Raw genomic sequence first — 17,128 nt, 5'->3', positions numbered from 1 at the left:
CAGCTAGATTAGGAGTTGGAGGGCCTTGGTTTGAATCCTGGCTCTGTTACTAACTACACATGGGACCTTGGGCAATGCCCTGGCCCTCTCATCTATAAAATAAAAGGGTTGGATGAGATGGCCCCTAAAGTTCCTTTCAGCTCTAAAGCTATGATCCTTTGACAATATGTTCTAGAGAATTTTACCAAGAATCAAAGCTGAGTTCACTGACTTACAGTTTGCAGACTCCAGTCCCATTTTGGAAAACTGGGTATCTGCCCTTCAATAGTCTAGCTGCATATCTCCTGTTTTGAAATATTTCAAAGATCAGTAATGGTGGCTCTGCCATCATAACCTCTAGTTCTTTCAGTACCCTGGTCCATAGTTCATTTAAGTATGGTGACTTGAACTAATCAAGGGAAACTAAATGCTTTCTTACTATCTGCCTGTTTAACTTTGACATCAACTTGTTAGCCATTTTTGCTTTGTACTTTCCAAACATCATTCTCTTGCTGGAGAAAACAGAAGCAAAATAAGGACCAAGCAGCTAACTGTCTTCTCTCTCACTAGTTAGTATCTCATCTGCTCTTCAACCCTTACCTTTTCTCTTAAAAAAAAAAAAAAAAAAGCAAAAGAAGCTCCAGACGTTATTTCTGGCTTTCTTTTCCAGCTTCAGTTCATTCTGAGCTTTAGTGCTCCTGACCAATTTCTACAGACCAGACCATGCTTTTATACCAATCCTCTCTTACCTACTCTCACTTCTATCTTTGTTACATTCTTTAAGTGGACGTCAATAAGACAGTAGCCAAAACATCTAAAGAATCCTTCAGAAAAATGTATGTGTCTTTTTAAAAAAATCTAAAATTGGTGGATAAATTCCCTGTGAATCCAGGGTCTTTTTAGTCAGACCCCAATTTTCTTCTCTACTGTAATTCTCTTGTGTCTTTACAATTTCATTGAGAGTATCTCAGCCCTTGAGGGCTGATTTCCTCTGCAGAATGGGAAGCAATCTTTTCTTTTACAAATTCTTTGAAATCTGATCTTCCCAAATTCAGATTATGCCTAGTTTTTTTCTTTGATGAAATGGTAACTTCTGCCTAATGCTCTTATCATTTCTACCCTATCCTCCCATAAACAATTCCTCTTTGCTGGTCACTATCAGATCCAGAATTGAAGTTCCTTTCAATGGCTCCTCTACCTTTTAAAGGATGAAATAATGTCAAATTATTAAGAGATAATTAATAATATAATTAAGAAAATAATTAAGAAATGATTAGTTCTATTTTTAGTAGGGAATGTGAGTAGTTGTATAATTAATAACTGATAACTAAAGCCTCTCATCACTTTATGTTATGTTCTCATGCCAGGTTTGTGATTTGTTTCCTAAATACACCATTTATTTTTTCCTTCTGTCCCGCTGGTCTGAAGTATACTTCCGTGACAATAATATTGCCTTCTATTTACTTTCTGTGTTAATATTCATACTTGGCCCCAATCTTCTCCCTCTTCCCCAATCCTTGATCCTGGTTTTCCTCACTTGAGTATATATTCTTAATATATGATGCTACTTTCTCCCATCTACATTTTCCCTTCATTTATCCAATTTCTTCTGAATAAGGTATATACCTTTCTAGAGCATGCATCAGTGATAACTACTGATATCAAATGTGTTGTTTTTTTTTTTAATAAGGAACTCTATTTGTCATGTATATTTATACATTTGTGTATCGATATTTTAGGCCATGAGTTTTACTGAGAGTTCCTTTATTAAGTTTTTATTTCCTGTAAATTTCTGCATATGATTATAAAAAGAATGGCTCCCATATAAATTTGCCACAGATTTTAAAAAAGGCAAGTGTGACAAACTGGATGGAGTACTCAACTTAAAGTCAGGTGATACCTCTGTTAAAATCCAGCCTCTGATACTCATTTACTTAAGCCTTTATTAGAGGCAGTTTCTCATGGAAAATAGGAATATCACTTGTAGTACTTACCTTTCAGGGTCAAATGAAGGAATGTATATAAAGTACTTTTCAAACTTTAAATGTCAGTTCTTCTTGTTAAAGATAATAATAGTTGATATTATTTATATAACATACTGGGGTTTGCAATGTGTTTTACATACACACATTCAAATACATTTAGAGATATACAACTTTTTTTTTCCAGACAAACACATCATACATATCATACACACATATACAAACAAAACAAAACTGCTACATTCTTATCCAGGTAAAATCTTCTTAAACTCTACTGGATCATCTAAATTATTCTACTTTACTGTTATGTTGTGGTATCAACTGCTTCTTAAAACAGGCAATACTTGATTTTTACTGAGATATATGTCGCAGTGATATCTGTTAAAAATGAACATGGATCTTTAACATTAAGTGGCTCAAATTCAGGGAATGCTCTAGTAAAAAAAAGCAAAGTAGTATTTTTAGAACATGTCAAAATGAATAATTTTTTTTAGGTTTATCTTGCTGGTTAATGTAAGTGAATTAAGTGACACTCCACTTAGCAAGTATTTATTAAACACCTATCATATACAAGATACTAGGAATACAAAAATAAAAATGACATGAGTCCCTCTTCTCAAGGAGCTCAAGGAGTTGTTCTCAAGGAACAACACAAGAAAAACAATTTTCTATACTATGTGTAATTCTGGGTTCTCAAGAAGTTCCCAGAAAAATGACAAGGTTCCCAATAACAGGTGTAAATGCAGATGGAGAACATATAAGAATTTTACAAAAGCAGCTGTTCAGAGAGATGAAAATGAACATTTCCATATTAATAGGATGGAGAACTTTTTTCATCATTGACACAAATGTCTCTAGAACTTAAATGGAAAGAATCCAGGAGGAAAAAAATGGTTTTCAATTGTTAACAGAGAATGTGTTTTCAGATTTAATGATCTTTCTTGGAGAATTGTAAATTTTGCATTATTATTCGTAGATGGTCTAAGCACTAGACTGTGTTTAGGAAAAAGAAAAGTATCTCCAAGGCAAAGATTAACTCCATGGTAGCCCCTTAGTATTCGTGCATAATTTTATAACACTGGGAATAATTTGAAATTCCAGATAACTGCCTTATTTTCAACTCCAATTAGTGATTTCTTTTAGGGACTTCTTATGTTATCATTAGACTGTCAACATTACACGACGAGCTCCTTGAGACCAGGGACAGTTTTTTTGCCTTTTTTTTTTGTATCTCCAGCATTTAATAAATGATTGTGGATTTGACTTCCGCATATTATTTATAATCTCAAAGAATCTGGACTCTAACGATGCCTAAAGTCTGAATTGGGAAGCAGTCAACAAGAATGTGAAGTTATCTCTCTTCAGACCTTTCACCTATGATTATATATTCCTTCTTCTCACTTGAAAGGAGTGAAGCCTACTTCTCTGAACTGGTTGTTGTTTTGCATCAGTCTGAGAAGTGATACCATACATTCTTACTGCCATCTATACCTGGTAGATTGTTGTATGAAATGATACAATGCATGTCAAGTCAAAAAGCATTTATTTAGTACCTACAGCATTAGGCACTCCATTAAGAAATGCAAAAACAGTTCCTGCCCTCAAGAAGTTTACAACTTAATCAAGTCAATAAACACTTATTAAATGCCTACTGTAAGCTAAGCACTGGGGATACAAAGAAAAGCACAAGACAGTCTTTGATCTCAAAGAGCCCCCAGTGGGGGAGGGGAGAGAATAGGAGAGGAAATGCAAACAATTATGTACAAACAATATACCTGAGAGAATTTGGAGATAATATTAGAGGGAAGTCACTAGCATTAAGGGAACTAGGAACCACTTCATGCAGAATATGGGATATGGTATGTCAACATGCCTTCTATCCATGAAGTACTACATGAGGTAATCTACTTATCATTACTAAGGAAGTATGGAGCAGTGGAAAGAATACTGTATTAGGAATAAGAGGACCAAAATTTAAATTCTGGCTCTGTTATTGACTACTTGCATAACTTTGAGCAAATTACTTATATATATATATATATATATATATATATATATATATATATACACACACACACACATATAACATAAATGTGTAGTACTTAAACGTCATTTACTGTCAGTGCTAAACAAGTCACTGAGATAATTTATGGGTTATTCAAACCAAAGATGGAAAAAAAGAAAAGGAAAAAGGGATATCATCTAGGAAGGAAAGGAAACCTTAAGGATTTATTTTTATCTCCACTGCTTGCTTCAGGCCTGTAGTTAATTATGCCTTTAAAGTACATAACGAACCGAAGGGATGGCAGTAGGCAGGAAGCACTTTTAGGGTCTAAGGCATAGGTGCTGGTTTCAAGTGGGCTGAAATTGCCTGCTAATTTGGAACACTATATAATTTGGTTTTTCAAACCCCAAGACCTCTACTCATCCCCAAATAACCTGAAATGGATAATTAGCAAAGAGTTTTGAAGTAAAAGAAAAACTTTTTTTTTTTACTCTTGTGGATTTTCTAGACTGTTGTAGGAAACACAGCTCTGTTAATATTCAGTTATCTGTTTAACCTGAGATCTAATCTTTTGAAGATCATTGAGCTCTTTTACAAAACATTTATTTAAAATTTGTTAGGCTGACTGCATCTTTGCATATCCTTGTAAATGTACATGTCATATTTATTTGCTAACTTGTGTTCAGCCTTCTCCTTTTAAAATGAATTTTCTTTGAAAAAGAAAGACAAAGTCCAATCACCAACAATAGGGGGTGGAGGGAAGGAAAGGAAAAGGTTACTGTGCTAGATTAACTGCATTAAAGGTTACTGTAGCATTATGTCCCAAATTTATACAAATTAACAATGAAATACAGCAAGCAAATATAACCAGGGTAACCTTATTCCCTTAAAAATACTGGGTTAATCAACTGGGACTTTAAATGTATTTAGTAGGAAAATGAAAATTGCCTCTTATAATCCTGTCATTTAGTGTAATCATTCCATCTAGGACTCAAGTCCACCCTAGGACACCACATGGCTGCATAATCAGTCATTACTTGCAGATGAAGATTTTATGTTTCATAATTCATCTAAAATACAAATGTACCAGAGACATGTCAGCTGTTTAATAAATTTCTTAATGTCCCTTAGGATAATATACCAACCCATTGTTATGATGGTACATGTATCTGTAATAGTGTAGCTCCGTGGATAAAGAGATGGCCTTGGGAGCCAGGGAAGACCCGAGTTCAAGTCTCAAGACCTGAGTTCAAGTACCAACTCTGATACATACTGGCTGTATGGGTAAGTGACTCAACCTCTCAGTGCTCCAGAAAACTTGTTAAGGCAAAAGCTGAATAAGTTATACTGATTCACACTGGTAGAGAGATTTTCCACACCTGGAATTCCCTATACCAATTAAATCATAGGTCTAAACAAAAATCCCCAAAGGAAATGAAATCTTTAGGTCACACGTCATGGTTCAACACAAGTTCAATGTGGACAGTTTTGGATAAGCACTTCTTCAAAACTTCAAAGATTCTGGATCTCTGGGTCACCTCTATACTATAATGAAATAATGGGCTAGGGTTTTGGTAGAAATGTTCTATTATGAATTTTTTTTCCCCTTTTTGAGTGGATGTGTTAAAGAGGAATGGTGGGGAGGGTGACTGCACAAAGTCCTAGGCTGATGCTGAATCATCATGGCAGGCAGGTGACCCTGGATTCTTTGAGTCTATACCAGTGGACCACAAGCTCTGGCAGGTTCTCCAATGCTGGAAAGACTTTTGAGTACAGTCCTTATAACACAAGGTACCTTATTTTCCCAAGACCTTTCTGAAGTACAGAAAGGATTATCACCTACAGGCTGACCACTTGGTGATGAATTCTTTGGCCATGGTAACTCATAGAGCAAAGAACAGTACAAAATGCTTCACGTTCATGTGCAGTCCTAAGTGGCTGAAAGAGGGGGCAGCAGGGTACTGACAATCATACAGCTTTTGGACTATCTATAAATATAAACTTGGCTTTCTCTCCCCTTGCTTCAAGTCCTTCCCCACTACAATCCATGCTCCTCTCAACTATCAAACTGATCTTCCTAAAGCACAGGTCTGACCATGTTACTCCTCTTTCATTAAACTCCAGTGGTTCCCTATCACCTCTGTGATCAATTATAAAATCTGTTTGGCATTCAAATCCTTTCATGACTTGGCCCCTTCCTACCTTTCTAATCTTACACCTTACTCCCTTTCATGTAGTCAGTGATAAAATGACACTGACCTCCTTGCTGTTCCTCCCAAACATAGCTCTCCCTTTCCGAATTTTGGTCATTTTCACTCGATCCCATGCCTGCAATGCTTTCTGTCCTCATCACCACCTCCCACCTTCTCTGGTTCCCCTTAAGCCTCAGCTAAAGTACTACCTTCTGTAAGAAGCCTTTCCCAGTCCTTAATCTTAGTGCCTTCCTTCTGAGAATATTCCCAATTTATCTTGTATATTTCTTGTTTGTACATACTTGTTTGCATGTTGTCTTTCCCCATTAGACTGCAAGTTTTTTGAGGATAGGCACTATTTTTTTTTTGCCTTTCTTTGTATCCCCAGAGCTTAGCAAAGTACATGGCACATAGTAGGCTATCAGGCACTTACTAAATGCTAACTGATTTGACTGACTGTGACTCTAAATGTGAGATATTTATCCAATGACCCAGTGGATATACTAGAGAAAATATCAATACTGACATTCTTGCTATAAATGAAACTAGAAGACAGAAACTGCAGCTAAATTAAAGGATAAGGCATAGGTTCTTCTTAGAGAGGCAAATAAAGGAACTGGCAAAGGTGATTTTACTGTGCAGCCAAAGGTAACAAGTTGTAAAATTCACGGACATTTGGACATTTCTTATATAGTTTCCTGGTTAAGCATATGCAAAAAGACGACTAGGTAAGTAACTGCAGCTAATGCACTGACCTTCCAAACTAAATCAAAATATACTTCCATACTTGGTTTATCCAATGCACATATAAAAATAGGTAAGAACGGCAAAAAACACACTGGAAAAGTAATTAGGCTAAAGACTTGTAAATTACACATAAGCCTCTTGGTAATAAGTCACAAGTAATTTTTTTTGAAAAAATAAATGGAAGGAGATGGGCAAGGTAAGTACCAAATACTACTACTATTGCTACTACTAATGGCTAACATTTTTTAATATAGCCCTATGTGCCAGGTACTGTGCTAAGCACTTCACAATTATTATCCCATTTGATGCTCACAACAACCCTGGGAGGCAGGTGCTATTATTATCCCCATGTTACAGCTGAGAAGACTGAGGCAAACATAGGTTAAGTCACTTGCTCAAGGTCATACAGCTAGTAAATGTCTGATCCTTCTGTACTTACCGATTATTAAAAAAAAGGAGAAAAAAATTTTTGATTCGATAGAGCTAGTGCTAGCTTAAAAGGTTTTCCACCAACAAAAATCTAAGATTTCTTTAAGGCTAAGATGTTTGATCATTAAAATCAGGCAAGGTGTGAAAGAGAAAAATATTGGCTCAGCAAAAGGAGTCTGCCATGGTCATGGGAATAAATCTTGTGCAGAGTCCAAATCAAAGAGAGATCCCCTACAGACCATGAGGTGCACAAGATATCCCTGTGGACAGATATTATCATTCTGGTTGCTAGAACCTGGCAGTCTCCTAAATGAGATTGATAATAACTCAAAATAATTTTGGCCTAACTATTCACAAAGGAAAATACAAATGGAGGAAGAAAATCTATTGTACAAATTGTTATATGTGCAGTTGTACAGAACCCAGAGTTCATTCATTGATCTTGTACAAACATCAAAAAATGTACAATGGGCTAGGCCCAGAAGTGAATGGGAGCAGGAAAGTAGGTTGGTTCGCCTCTGTGAGGCTCTTAAGCTCCCAAGTTTCTCCCTGAAACAAAGGCCTATATTTTTAATATCAGCATTCTTCCAGTGATATATTATGACTGCAGGACATGGAATACTAGCCTCCAAAATAAGAAGTTAAGGATCACTGCCCAAAGGGCATACAAGAGGTCCATGATGGGAATGATCAGGATGCAACACATTATAAATGTGGAATTATACAGAAAAGAGAATTGTATAAATTTTGACTCACTATATTATTATTATATAATTAGATAATATATATAATTGCATATGCATAATTATGTATAATAATATCACTCTTATTATTATATATTATTTCTTACTATAAATGAAACTATAAGACAGAAATTTCAGTTATATAAAAGAATGGCACACAGACTCTTATAAGAGAAGCAAATAAAGGAATTGGCAAAGATGGTTGCCTGTGCAGCCAAAGGCAACAAGACATACAATTTCATGAGATATTTGGTTATCTGTTACAGAGCACCCATGAGTCATGAGCCTGTGCAAAAAGATAGGAAAAGTATTATAAAGGGTGTCTCCAAAGCAATGTGTGACTCAAAAAGAAGAGGGGCTAGTCACATGGTGAAAAGGAGAGATAACTGATGGACAGACTTTGGGCTTCATCAGTATTCCTACAATGTCAAGAGAACACGAAGAAGGCCCCTACAGCACTGGGAGGATCCTCTGCAGCAATGAATTTATGGGAGGACTTAGATAAGAATTGCACAGTATGGGCAGGCATAGATAGGCTGCTATCTGCATTAATGGAAGGAATATCTACACTAATAAGATTCCAGATTCATTGGAGTAATTAGACTCCTGTTTTTCACAATAGTTACAAACAGGAGTCTATTTACTCCAACGCTATCTGTAGATCCTAGGTCTAAACAACCGTTAGGTGAAAATACTGAGAGAGGCTGTAAATGGCATCTTTTTCCGAGGAAGCATAGTGTTAAAGAACATTACCTTAGGGAGGAAAATGACCTAGGTCATAGTCAAGTCAGTCTGTCATTAAACATTTATTAAGTGCCTACTCTATGCCAGACATGATGTTAAGTGCAGGGGATCCAACAAGAAGCAAAGGACGGTAGATCTCTCTTCCATTCCCACTGCCATCATCCTAGTTCAGAATCTCATTATCATCCACCTACCTGGACTACTACACTAGCCTCAGAACTGGTTTCCCCACTCCAATCTATATTTCAAACCACTGCCAAATTAATTTTCATCATGTACAAATTTGGTAACATTATTCATTTTTCAAAAACCTTCAATGGAGACAGATGGTTAAAGACTGGAGGGCCCTCCACAAACTGGTACTACTCTACCATCGCAGCTCTCTCTCACATTTCTCTATACTCCTCATTTACTCTTTATGGTAAATGGTCCAGTGATTCTCAAAGTGTGATCCCCAAGAGGGTCTGTGAAATCAAAGCTATTTTTATAATACTACTAAGATATATTTTCTAATATGGTAATCACTGATTAAGTATAGCCCACATAAAAGCTCTTTGGGATCCTTAATAATTTTTAAGAATGTAAAGAATCCCGAGACCAAAAGTTTGAGAACCACTGCTGTAGACAAAGTGGCCTTTACTATCCTCTTCATATACACCCTGTGCTTTTCTGCTTCCATGACATTCACCTTTCCTTCAAATACTTGCCTTCTTCTCCACCTCCCACTTCTACTTCCTAAACCAAGCCTGTTAAAATTCTTCAAGACGCGTATCAAATGTCATAAAAAACCTTCCCTGATCTTCCTTACAGTCAGAAATTATCTTCCCTTACTTAAACCTTGAACCTTGCATAGAAGTTTGTTTATGCCTTTTGCACGCACAAATTCTCTCTATTCTATATTATAGTGACTTAACTGTGAATCATTTTATTAGTTTCTGAATTCAATTTGTTGCTAAGAAATGCAGGAATAAAATAAATGCACACATGCATGAAATGTAAGAATATTATTGACTCTGGTTAACTCTTGTAAAATGATACTATGATATCGACTATAACGAACTAAAGAGAACTTAAACAAATTGTTAAAATGACCGAAGAAGTATAAGCATGGTCTTAACTGATGAACAGGCTAACAGTTCCTCCTTCCTGGTATAGGCAGACATTCATTCCAGCTTTACATTCTTCATATCCTTTACTAGACAGGGATACTGCATTACAATGATTACAATATTTCTCCTTCGTCAGCCAAACTCCCTGAAAAAGTTGTCCATGTCCAAATCCTCAGCTCTTTGTGATCTGGCTTCTGACCTCATCAAATAAACTGCTCTCTCCAAAGTTACCAATGATATTAAATAGTCAATTCTGATCTTTTCTCAGTCCCATATGGTTGGACACTCTCTCCTAGTTTTTCATGATACTATTCTCTCCTGCCCCATTCTCCCCACCACATCCCCAAACAGGTGGAAGTGAAGTGAAAACCACTTCATCTTGGTCTCCCTTGCTGGTTCAACATGTATCTCACATTTCCTAACTATGGGTGTTCTCCAAGGTTCTGTCGTGGATTCTCTCTTCACTTTTCCCCCATATTCTTCTCTTGGTAACTTCATTAGCTCCCATCAGTTTAGCTATCATATCTCAATGCAAATGATTTCTAGATTTATACCTAGCCTTAGCTTCCTTCCTGATCTTTAGTTTCAGATCTCCATTTAGCTATTGGATATTCAAACTGGAACTCTCAGAGACATCTTAAACTCAGTATATCCAAAACAGAACTCATGAACTTTCCCTGAAATCCCTCCCCCTCCTCCAGACTTCCTTATTTCTGCAGAAGGTACCACCCATCCTTCCAGGTTCATAACTTTGGCACTATTCTCACGCTTCCTCATTCTATATATCTGATCAAGTGCTAATTATGGCTGTTTCTACCTTTATGACAGCTCTTACACTTGACCCCATCATTCTATTCACAGAACTACAACTTAGTTCAGGCCTTTATCTCCTCTCATTCAGATTACTGTAATAGCCTCCTGATTGGTCTCCCTGCCTCCAATCTCTCCCTATTTTAGTCCATTCTACAATGCTGCCAAAGCAAGTTTCCTTATGCACAGACCATGTGATTTTCCTCCTTAAAATCAACTTAAGTGTTTTCTATTGTCTCCTCGATCAAATTAAAAATTCCTCTATTTAGCTTTTAAAGTTCAATGCAATCTGGCTCCAATTTATATTTCTAGCCTTCCTGGATATTACTTCTCCTGCCACAGGGCCTTCCCTTTGTTCTTCATTCAAAACATTGCATCTCTCATCTCTGTGCTTATGCACTGGCTGTCATCCCTCATGCCTCAAATGTACTCTCTTCTTACCTAACCCTCATAGGTAGCTTCCCTTAAGATACAGATTAAATATCATCTTCTGCATGAAATCAGTTCTGACTCCCCCACCCCATGCTATTGCTTCTTCTTCCAAACTACTTTGCATGTGTATGTATATGCAAACATATTTATTAAATTTATATTTATGCCATACATCTTTTTAGATAAATATTATGTAATTTTTTGAGGTCTTTCTCATTAGAATGTAACCCTCTTGAAGGCAGGGATTGTTTCATGCCTTGTATTTGTAGTCTACCTCAATGCCTGCTATACAGTAGGCACTTAATAAATACTTGTTGATGAACTGTATTATGCCTTCTCATTCACATCCAAAGATCAGAAAAACATTAGATACTTATTTAAAAAAAAAAACCATAGCTAGAATACAATTTGCTGGAACTGCCCATGTTTCATACATTTTTGGTATCTAAAGAAATTGCGTTCTGCATTTAAATAAGCTTATGAGGAAATGACCACGAAATAGAGAGGCTTACAATACCTTTTGTATGCACACAGTCCTTTGAACTAAATAATTTTAGCATGCCAATATAATAGTTCAAATAGAGTTCTAGCAAAAAAAAAAAAAAAAAAAAACAAAACCAAAAAACCCAACTATCTTTACTGTTAAAAAATATTTGTCTATAAAAGAAACTTAATAGTCACTGTAAAAACTTTAGATATGAGCATTCTGGGTATGGGTTTGAGAACTACAAAGAAGATTTGTTTAATCAATCAGAATGTGAATATTGAATTTTTTCAAGAGGCTTATTTATAGAAAGCTCCTGACACACATCAGTTTTAGAAAATAGAATTCCCTATTCTCATTGGAAAATTTCCCTGTTTCTCCTTATTGTAGCACTTAGCTTTATAAATAGGACAATCCAATTATGTGAGCTATTTAAAAAGAGAGAATATTGAAACCTATTCACATTGTGTACACTTTAAAATCTACCTGCAGGAACTATAGTATAGAAGACTAGGGAATAAAGTTATTCAGAATTTTCATTAATTTAATTAAAATGAATTATTAGATAAACCATAACTTGCTTAACATGCCAGTTTGCACATATTAGAGGAAAATTTAAACATGAACAAATTCAGACACAAAAGTGAAATATACTTAAGCGCTAAACTGTCATTTGTACAAAATGGAAAATGCTGGTCTCCTAAAGACATTATTAAAAAAGCAATGGCATGGGAAAATCTGTACCATGAAGGATTCGGCACAGGTCTCAGCAGGTAAAACAGAAGAGGTGAGTATTCAGTTTTAAGACGCCATTGGAATTTTAACAACATTTCAATTCATCTTTGAATAGGCCTATAAAGTAAATAGGCATGACAATTAATGCAGATTTAAACCAAGGCTAACACCTAAAGAATGTAACATTGCTAAATAAATACTACCGAATCCCTTCAAGGAAGAGGTGTGAATATCTGAGAAATGTCTCAACTACTTTACTGAAAATTTTCCTTCAGAAGAAAAACACAGGAAGAAAATACAAATTTATGGAAACCATCAAGTATTTAAGTCTCATCTATATAGTATGGCATAGTAGACAGTCATACATGTAGTCAAGAAGACCTGGGTTCAACTTCTGTTCCTGATATATAATATCTCTGTGTCCTTGGCTAAGTCACTTAACTTTTAAGTGGCATAGGCTGAGGCTATATCGAATAAATTGTAATTCTTCCTTAGTGGAGAATATTTTCAAACTGGGAATTTTCTATACTGATGAAATGAGGGGTTTGGATACTCCTTTCCCACCAAAAAAGGTCTACTTATCACACATGGAAAGTTCATAAGCAGATACTCCTTCAGGAAGATTTATACTGGCTTATTTTATTACCAGAGTCTCTGAGATAAAAATAAAATGCAGGAGACTCACATTTATTGTTTCACAAATTTGCTGTGCATTTTGCCAACCAAAGCGATCTTCCCAGCAATAAATCTATTTTTACTGAGCCCCCAAGTTGCACAGAGAACTCTGCAAAAGGGAGGAAGGGGTGGGTGGGAACGTGTTACTAAACAATTCTGAATCCACATTGTTACCAGTTGAACTAGTCAAAAGTGTGTTTGAGGGTGGGGGGAGGTGGAAGGGGGGAAGCAGAGAAGGGAGGAGGGTGAGTGCTTCCAGCAAGCAAGACCAAAAGTCCCACCCACCTGTTTGCAGATCTTCATTATCCTTAACTCTCCAATCCCCACAATGAAGGAGAAAAGTTCTGAAAGGCAGCTGGAACAATTCCAAAGATAAACTTTGTAATTCTGCCCAGGGCCCTGGAGGTAGCCAGTATTTCACAGAGAGTCAACCTCCTTCACAATGCCTGAGTTGCTAGTGCTTAAATTAAACTATAAGGACTAATTTGGAATGCTGCAAACCTCAGCCTTCCCTTATCTTCCCTCCCCTCCCCCTCTACCGTCAGGCCAGTATGGTTGACTCTGGCTTGGTATCTCCCAGACCAATAGTGTCCCCTCCCCAACTGGGAGGTGAGAGGAAAAGAGAAAATGGACAAAGAGGCCTGAGGTACAGTCATGAGTCTGCAAAGGGACTCTCAAATTATTCTTCTCTCACCTCCTCCCTATCGTACTGGTGAAAATCCTCAGAAAGTCTAGAATTTTATCCCTATGAATGCTAAGGACGTCCTATATATTCCTTGGGATAGTTAAAGCATGCCATAAAGACTCACATATTGAAAAGAAATTCTTTTAAGCCAAAGCCTCAGATTTCATAGTCAAAGAACCAGGGTTTGAATTCTGCTTATGCTTACCACCTTGGGTGACCTTTGGCCAAATCCTTTGGTTCCCACGTTTATAAAATGAGGGAGCTGGACCACATCTCTAAGGTCCTTTCCAAGCTTTAAACTCCTCGATTATAAGTAAACCAACATTCCTTAAACTTCTTAAACTACCACATTATCATTATGCAATGGGGCCTACCTATAACAACACCTCTTCCAGAGCAACCTATACAGCTGTTTCACCTTACATCTTATTTGTGGAGTGTCAGTTATAGAAATGCCAAAGGGACCTCATTATAAGGCTCCTATGCACATGGCTCAGCCCTAACATATATGAAGATTTTTTTTACTAAAGAGGAATACAAAAATCTCCTATACCGGCCTCAGACCAAACACTTGACATTTACTAGCTGTGTGACCCTGGGCAAGTCACTTAACCCCAACTGCCTTAAAAAAAAAATCTCCTGTAACACAGATTTAGAAAAAAAAAGGGGGGGGGTTTACAACTTATTTCTTAAGAACTGGTTTGAATGGGTAGCATGATATTCCTTGGTCCCTCGATACTGAAATTATAAAAAGGTGTATAGAGATTTTATTTTTCAAACTAAAAAAAAAAAAAGCACATTCCTTTCATGAAGCTAAAAAAAAAAGGCAACAGAAATAATATGTACGAGTATTACCAAAGTTTTTTCCTCAACTTCCAGAAATGTATGTATTTTAAACAACACATAATATAACTAATGCTTAAGACAGACATATAAAGGAGTAGATTAATTTGTGTGAAGTGTATACAGAAAATAAGCCCATCTGCTCTTCCACAAAATTTATATTATATTTGATTTCTTTTATATATATGTATATATGCATGTCATCAATTTTAATTACAGGTTTCTCTGTAATGAATATCCTATGTCTGTAGCTTTAGTCACTATTATTTATGTAGCTAAGTGAAGCAATAAAGTAAACATAGAAAACTGCTATATTCTTTAAACCTGGTACCAAGTATATACAAAAAAATCTTAATTTTCCATTCCTACATTATATTTATACACTTTAAATACTGAAATTTTGCCATATTACATTCAATACTAACGGCAATTAGAGAGCCATAAGTTGTTTATAATTGTTTTTAATTCCTTAGGGTAAAGCACTGAATCATAGTATCTTGTGAGTAGACCAGCTCTTTCTCACTGTAAGGACACCTTCTACAACATTCCTGAAAAGTGGTCGGTCAATTAAGCCCTGCTTGAATAATTCCAGTGACAGAGATCTCACTAATTAAAAAGGAAACGCATTCCATTTTATACATCTCCAAATGCTAAAATGTTCTTCCAGTATTTAATTATGATAAATTGGTTATTTTTTAACATTTAAAGACATTGATATTTAGATTTTCCTTACAATTGTTAATTCTCAGGGTATCATCAAATGGAGCTGGAATATTATATGGTCAGTTATGCAGCCTATAAAAATGGTAAAGGAAAAGTAATCCATGTCTTGCTCTATTAAAAATTATTTTAATAATTTATGGTTTAGTTAACATGTATCTATTTTCTTGCTTTAAATTCACAAAGGACGAACAGCCTAAGTGCTTATCAAACCAAGCCATAAGCAAAGGAGGCCTGGTACCCTTAACTATCACCGATTCTAAGAGGAATAGGTGAAAAAAACAGATTAGAAATTTAAACATAATAGGTAATATTAAAAAAAAAAAAGCTTTCCTGAAAAATTATAAAAGAAAAGAATACTTACCCCTTGGAGTCCTTGAAACTGAATTGAAGGTCTGGAAGGAGTTAAATTCTATTAAAAAAAAAAAAGAAAAAAACACACAATCAGTTTAACCTATGTTACAGTAACATAGTAATAATCTTTGAAAAACTTCAAATCCTTTGCAAACTTGGTAAGGATATGTCTCACAAAAAAAATCTTATTATTATCTTACTTTTAACAGAAGTATGAGACTAAGGTGACATGATAAAAGATACAGCACTGTTTGAACTATAAAACCTAAAAAAAAGTTTGTTTTTCTCCTTATACTTGAATTTGTCGATAACATGCCATAAGAATACTTATTCTTGCTCAGTTTCTCAAAAATTTTAAGACTGGGGAAAAAAGAAACCAAAGAGAAATACAGAAATGTAGCTAGCTGGTGTAAATTCAGTAACTAAAATGTTTCAGAATATTTGGTGAAGACTCTTTGTACCACCTCCTTTCCCATTTTATCAGGGATGAAACCAAGGGCCAGGTTAATATATCCGGGTATTTAGGTTTCTTTCTACCCAAGGATCTAATTCCAAAAGAACATACTTTCTGGTATAATATTTTCAGTTTTACTATAAAGCTTGTTTGTGTCCTTTATAATTTGAGTTGAATATTTGGTCAGAAAGTAATTTTACTTTTAAATATATAATTTTAAAAGATTTGTTTCATTCTTAAATATGATCTATCTTGGGACCATTTTGGGTGTGGAAGTGATAAATGCATCTTCCAAAATTTTAGTTTTAAAAAAATTTACTTTCCTTCCACTTCTTTTGTACTTCCCCACATCCCCCAATCAGGTTGTAAATTAAAGGTCAATAATTGTGTTTTAATATCCAGGAGTATTCATTCATTCAACAAACACTGTTAAACACTAAGTTGGTTGTACCCAATCCATTTTTGTTGAATTAAACAAATCTATTTCATGAAGTGAATCTATACCTCATACTCAATGTAGAATAACAATTCTGCAAACAAGACTGAAGAATACTGAATACAATTTCTTGCTACAGTATTCACTCCTGGTACAGATAAAACTACATAAGCATGAACAAACATTTTTATGTTCTTTCTCATGGACAATTATTTGGTTATTTTTTTATTTACAGTTTAAAAAAAATTTTCTTCACCCTGAAGTCTTAGTAATATGGGAGTGACAGTCAATTAAACAGACATAGGTAAATTAGCAGTGCATGTTTCAAAGGGATATTATCTTTATATAAAAACTAAAAGAAACACCTATCTATTTATAATTCATGAAAATGGACAAATACAAAGCTTTCTGGAATATTATTACATGGCTAGGTACTATAATAGTAATAAGTAACATTTACATAGTGCTTACTCTGTGCCAGTCACTGAATTATCTCATTTGGTCCTCACAACCTCCCAAGGTGGTTGTGAGGTAAGTGTTATTATTATCCCCATTTTACAAATGAAGAAA

The 17,128-nt window shown here is 35.4% G+C and overlaps 1 protein-coding gene across 1 annotated transcript in view; it reads right to left on the bottom strand.

Annotated features, from left to right (window-relative positions):
* The window catches only part of ELL2 (elongation factor for RNA polymerase II 2), a 96,032-nt gene that overhangs the window by 60,561 nt on the left and 18,343 nt on the right, over positions 1-17,128 (bottom strand). Inside the window, exon 2 of the mRNA XM_027838493.1 lies at positions 15,679-15,726. Coding sequence (XP_027694294.1) covers positions 15,679-15,726 — 48 coding nt within the window. The remainder of the gene's footprint in view (positions 1-15,678; positions 15,727-17,128) is intronic.

This window comes from Vombatus ursinus, unplaced genomic scaffold, assembly GCF_900497805.2.
Source record: "Vombatus ursinus unplaced genomic scaffold, bare-nosed wombat genome assembly UNPS02014828.1, whole genome shotgun sequence".
Classification (NCBI taxonomy): domain Eukaryota; kingdom Metazoa; phylum Chordata; class Mammalia; order Diprotodontia; family Vombatidae; genus Vombatus; species Vombatus ursinus.
This window is presented reverse-complemented; position numbering and strand designations above follow the sequence as displayed.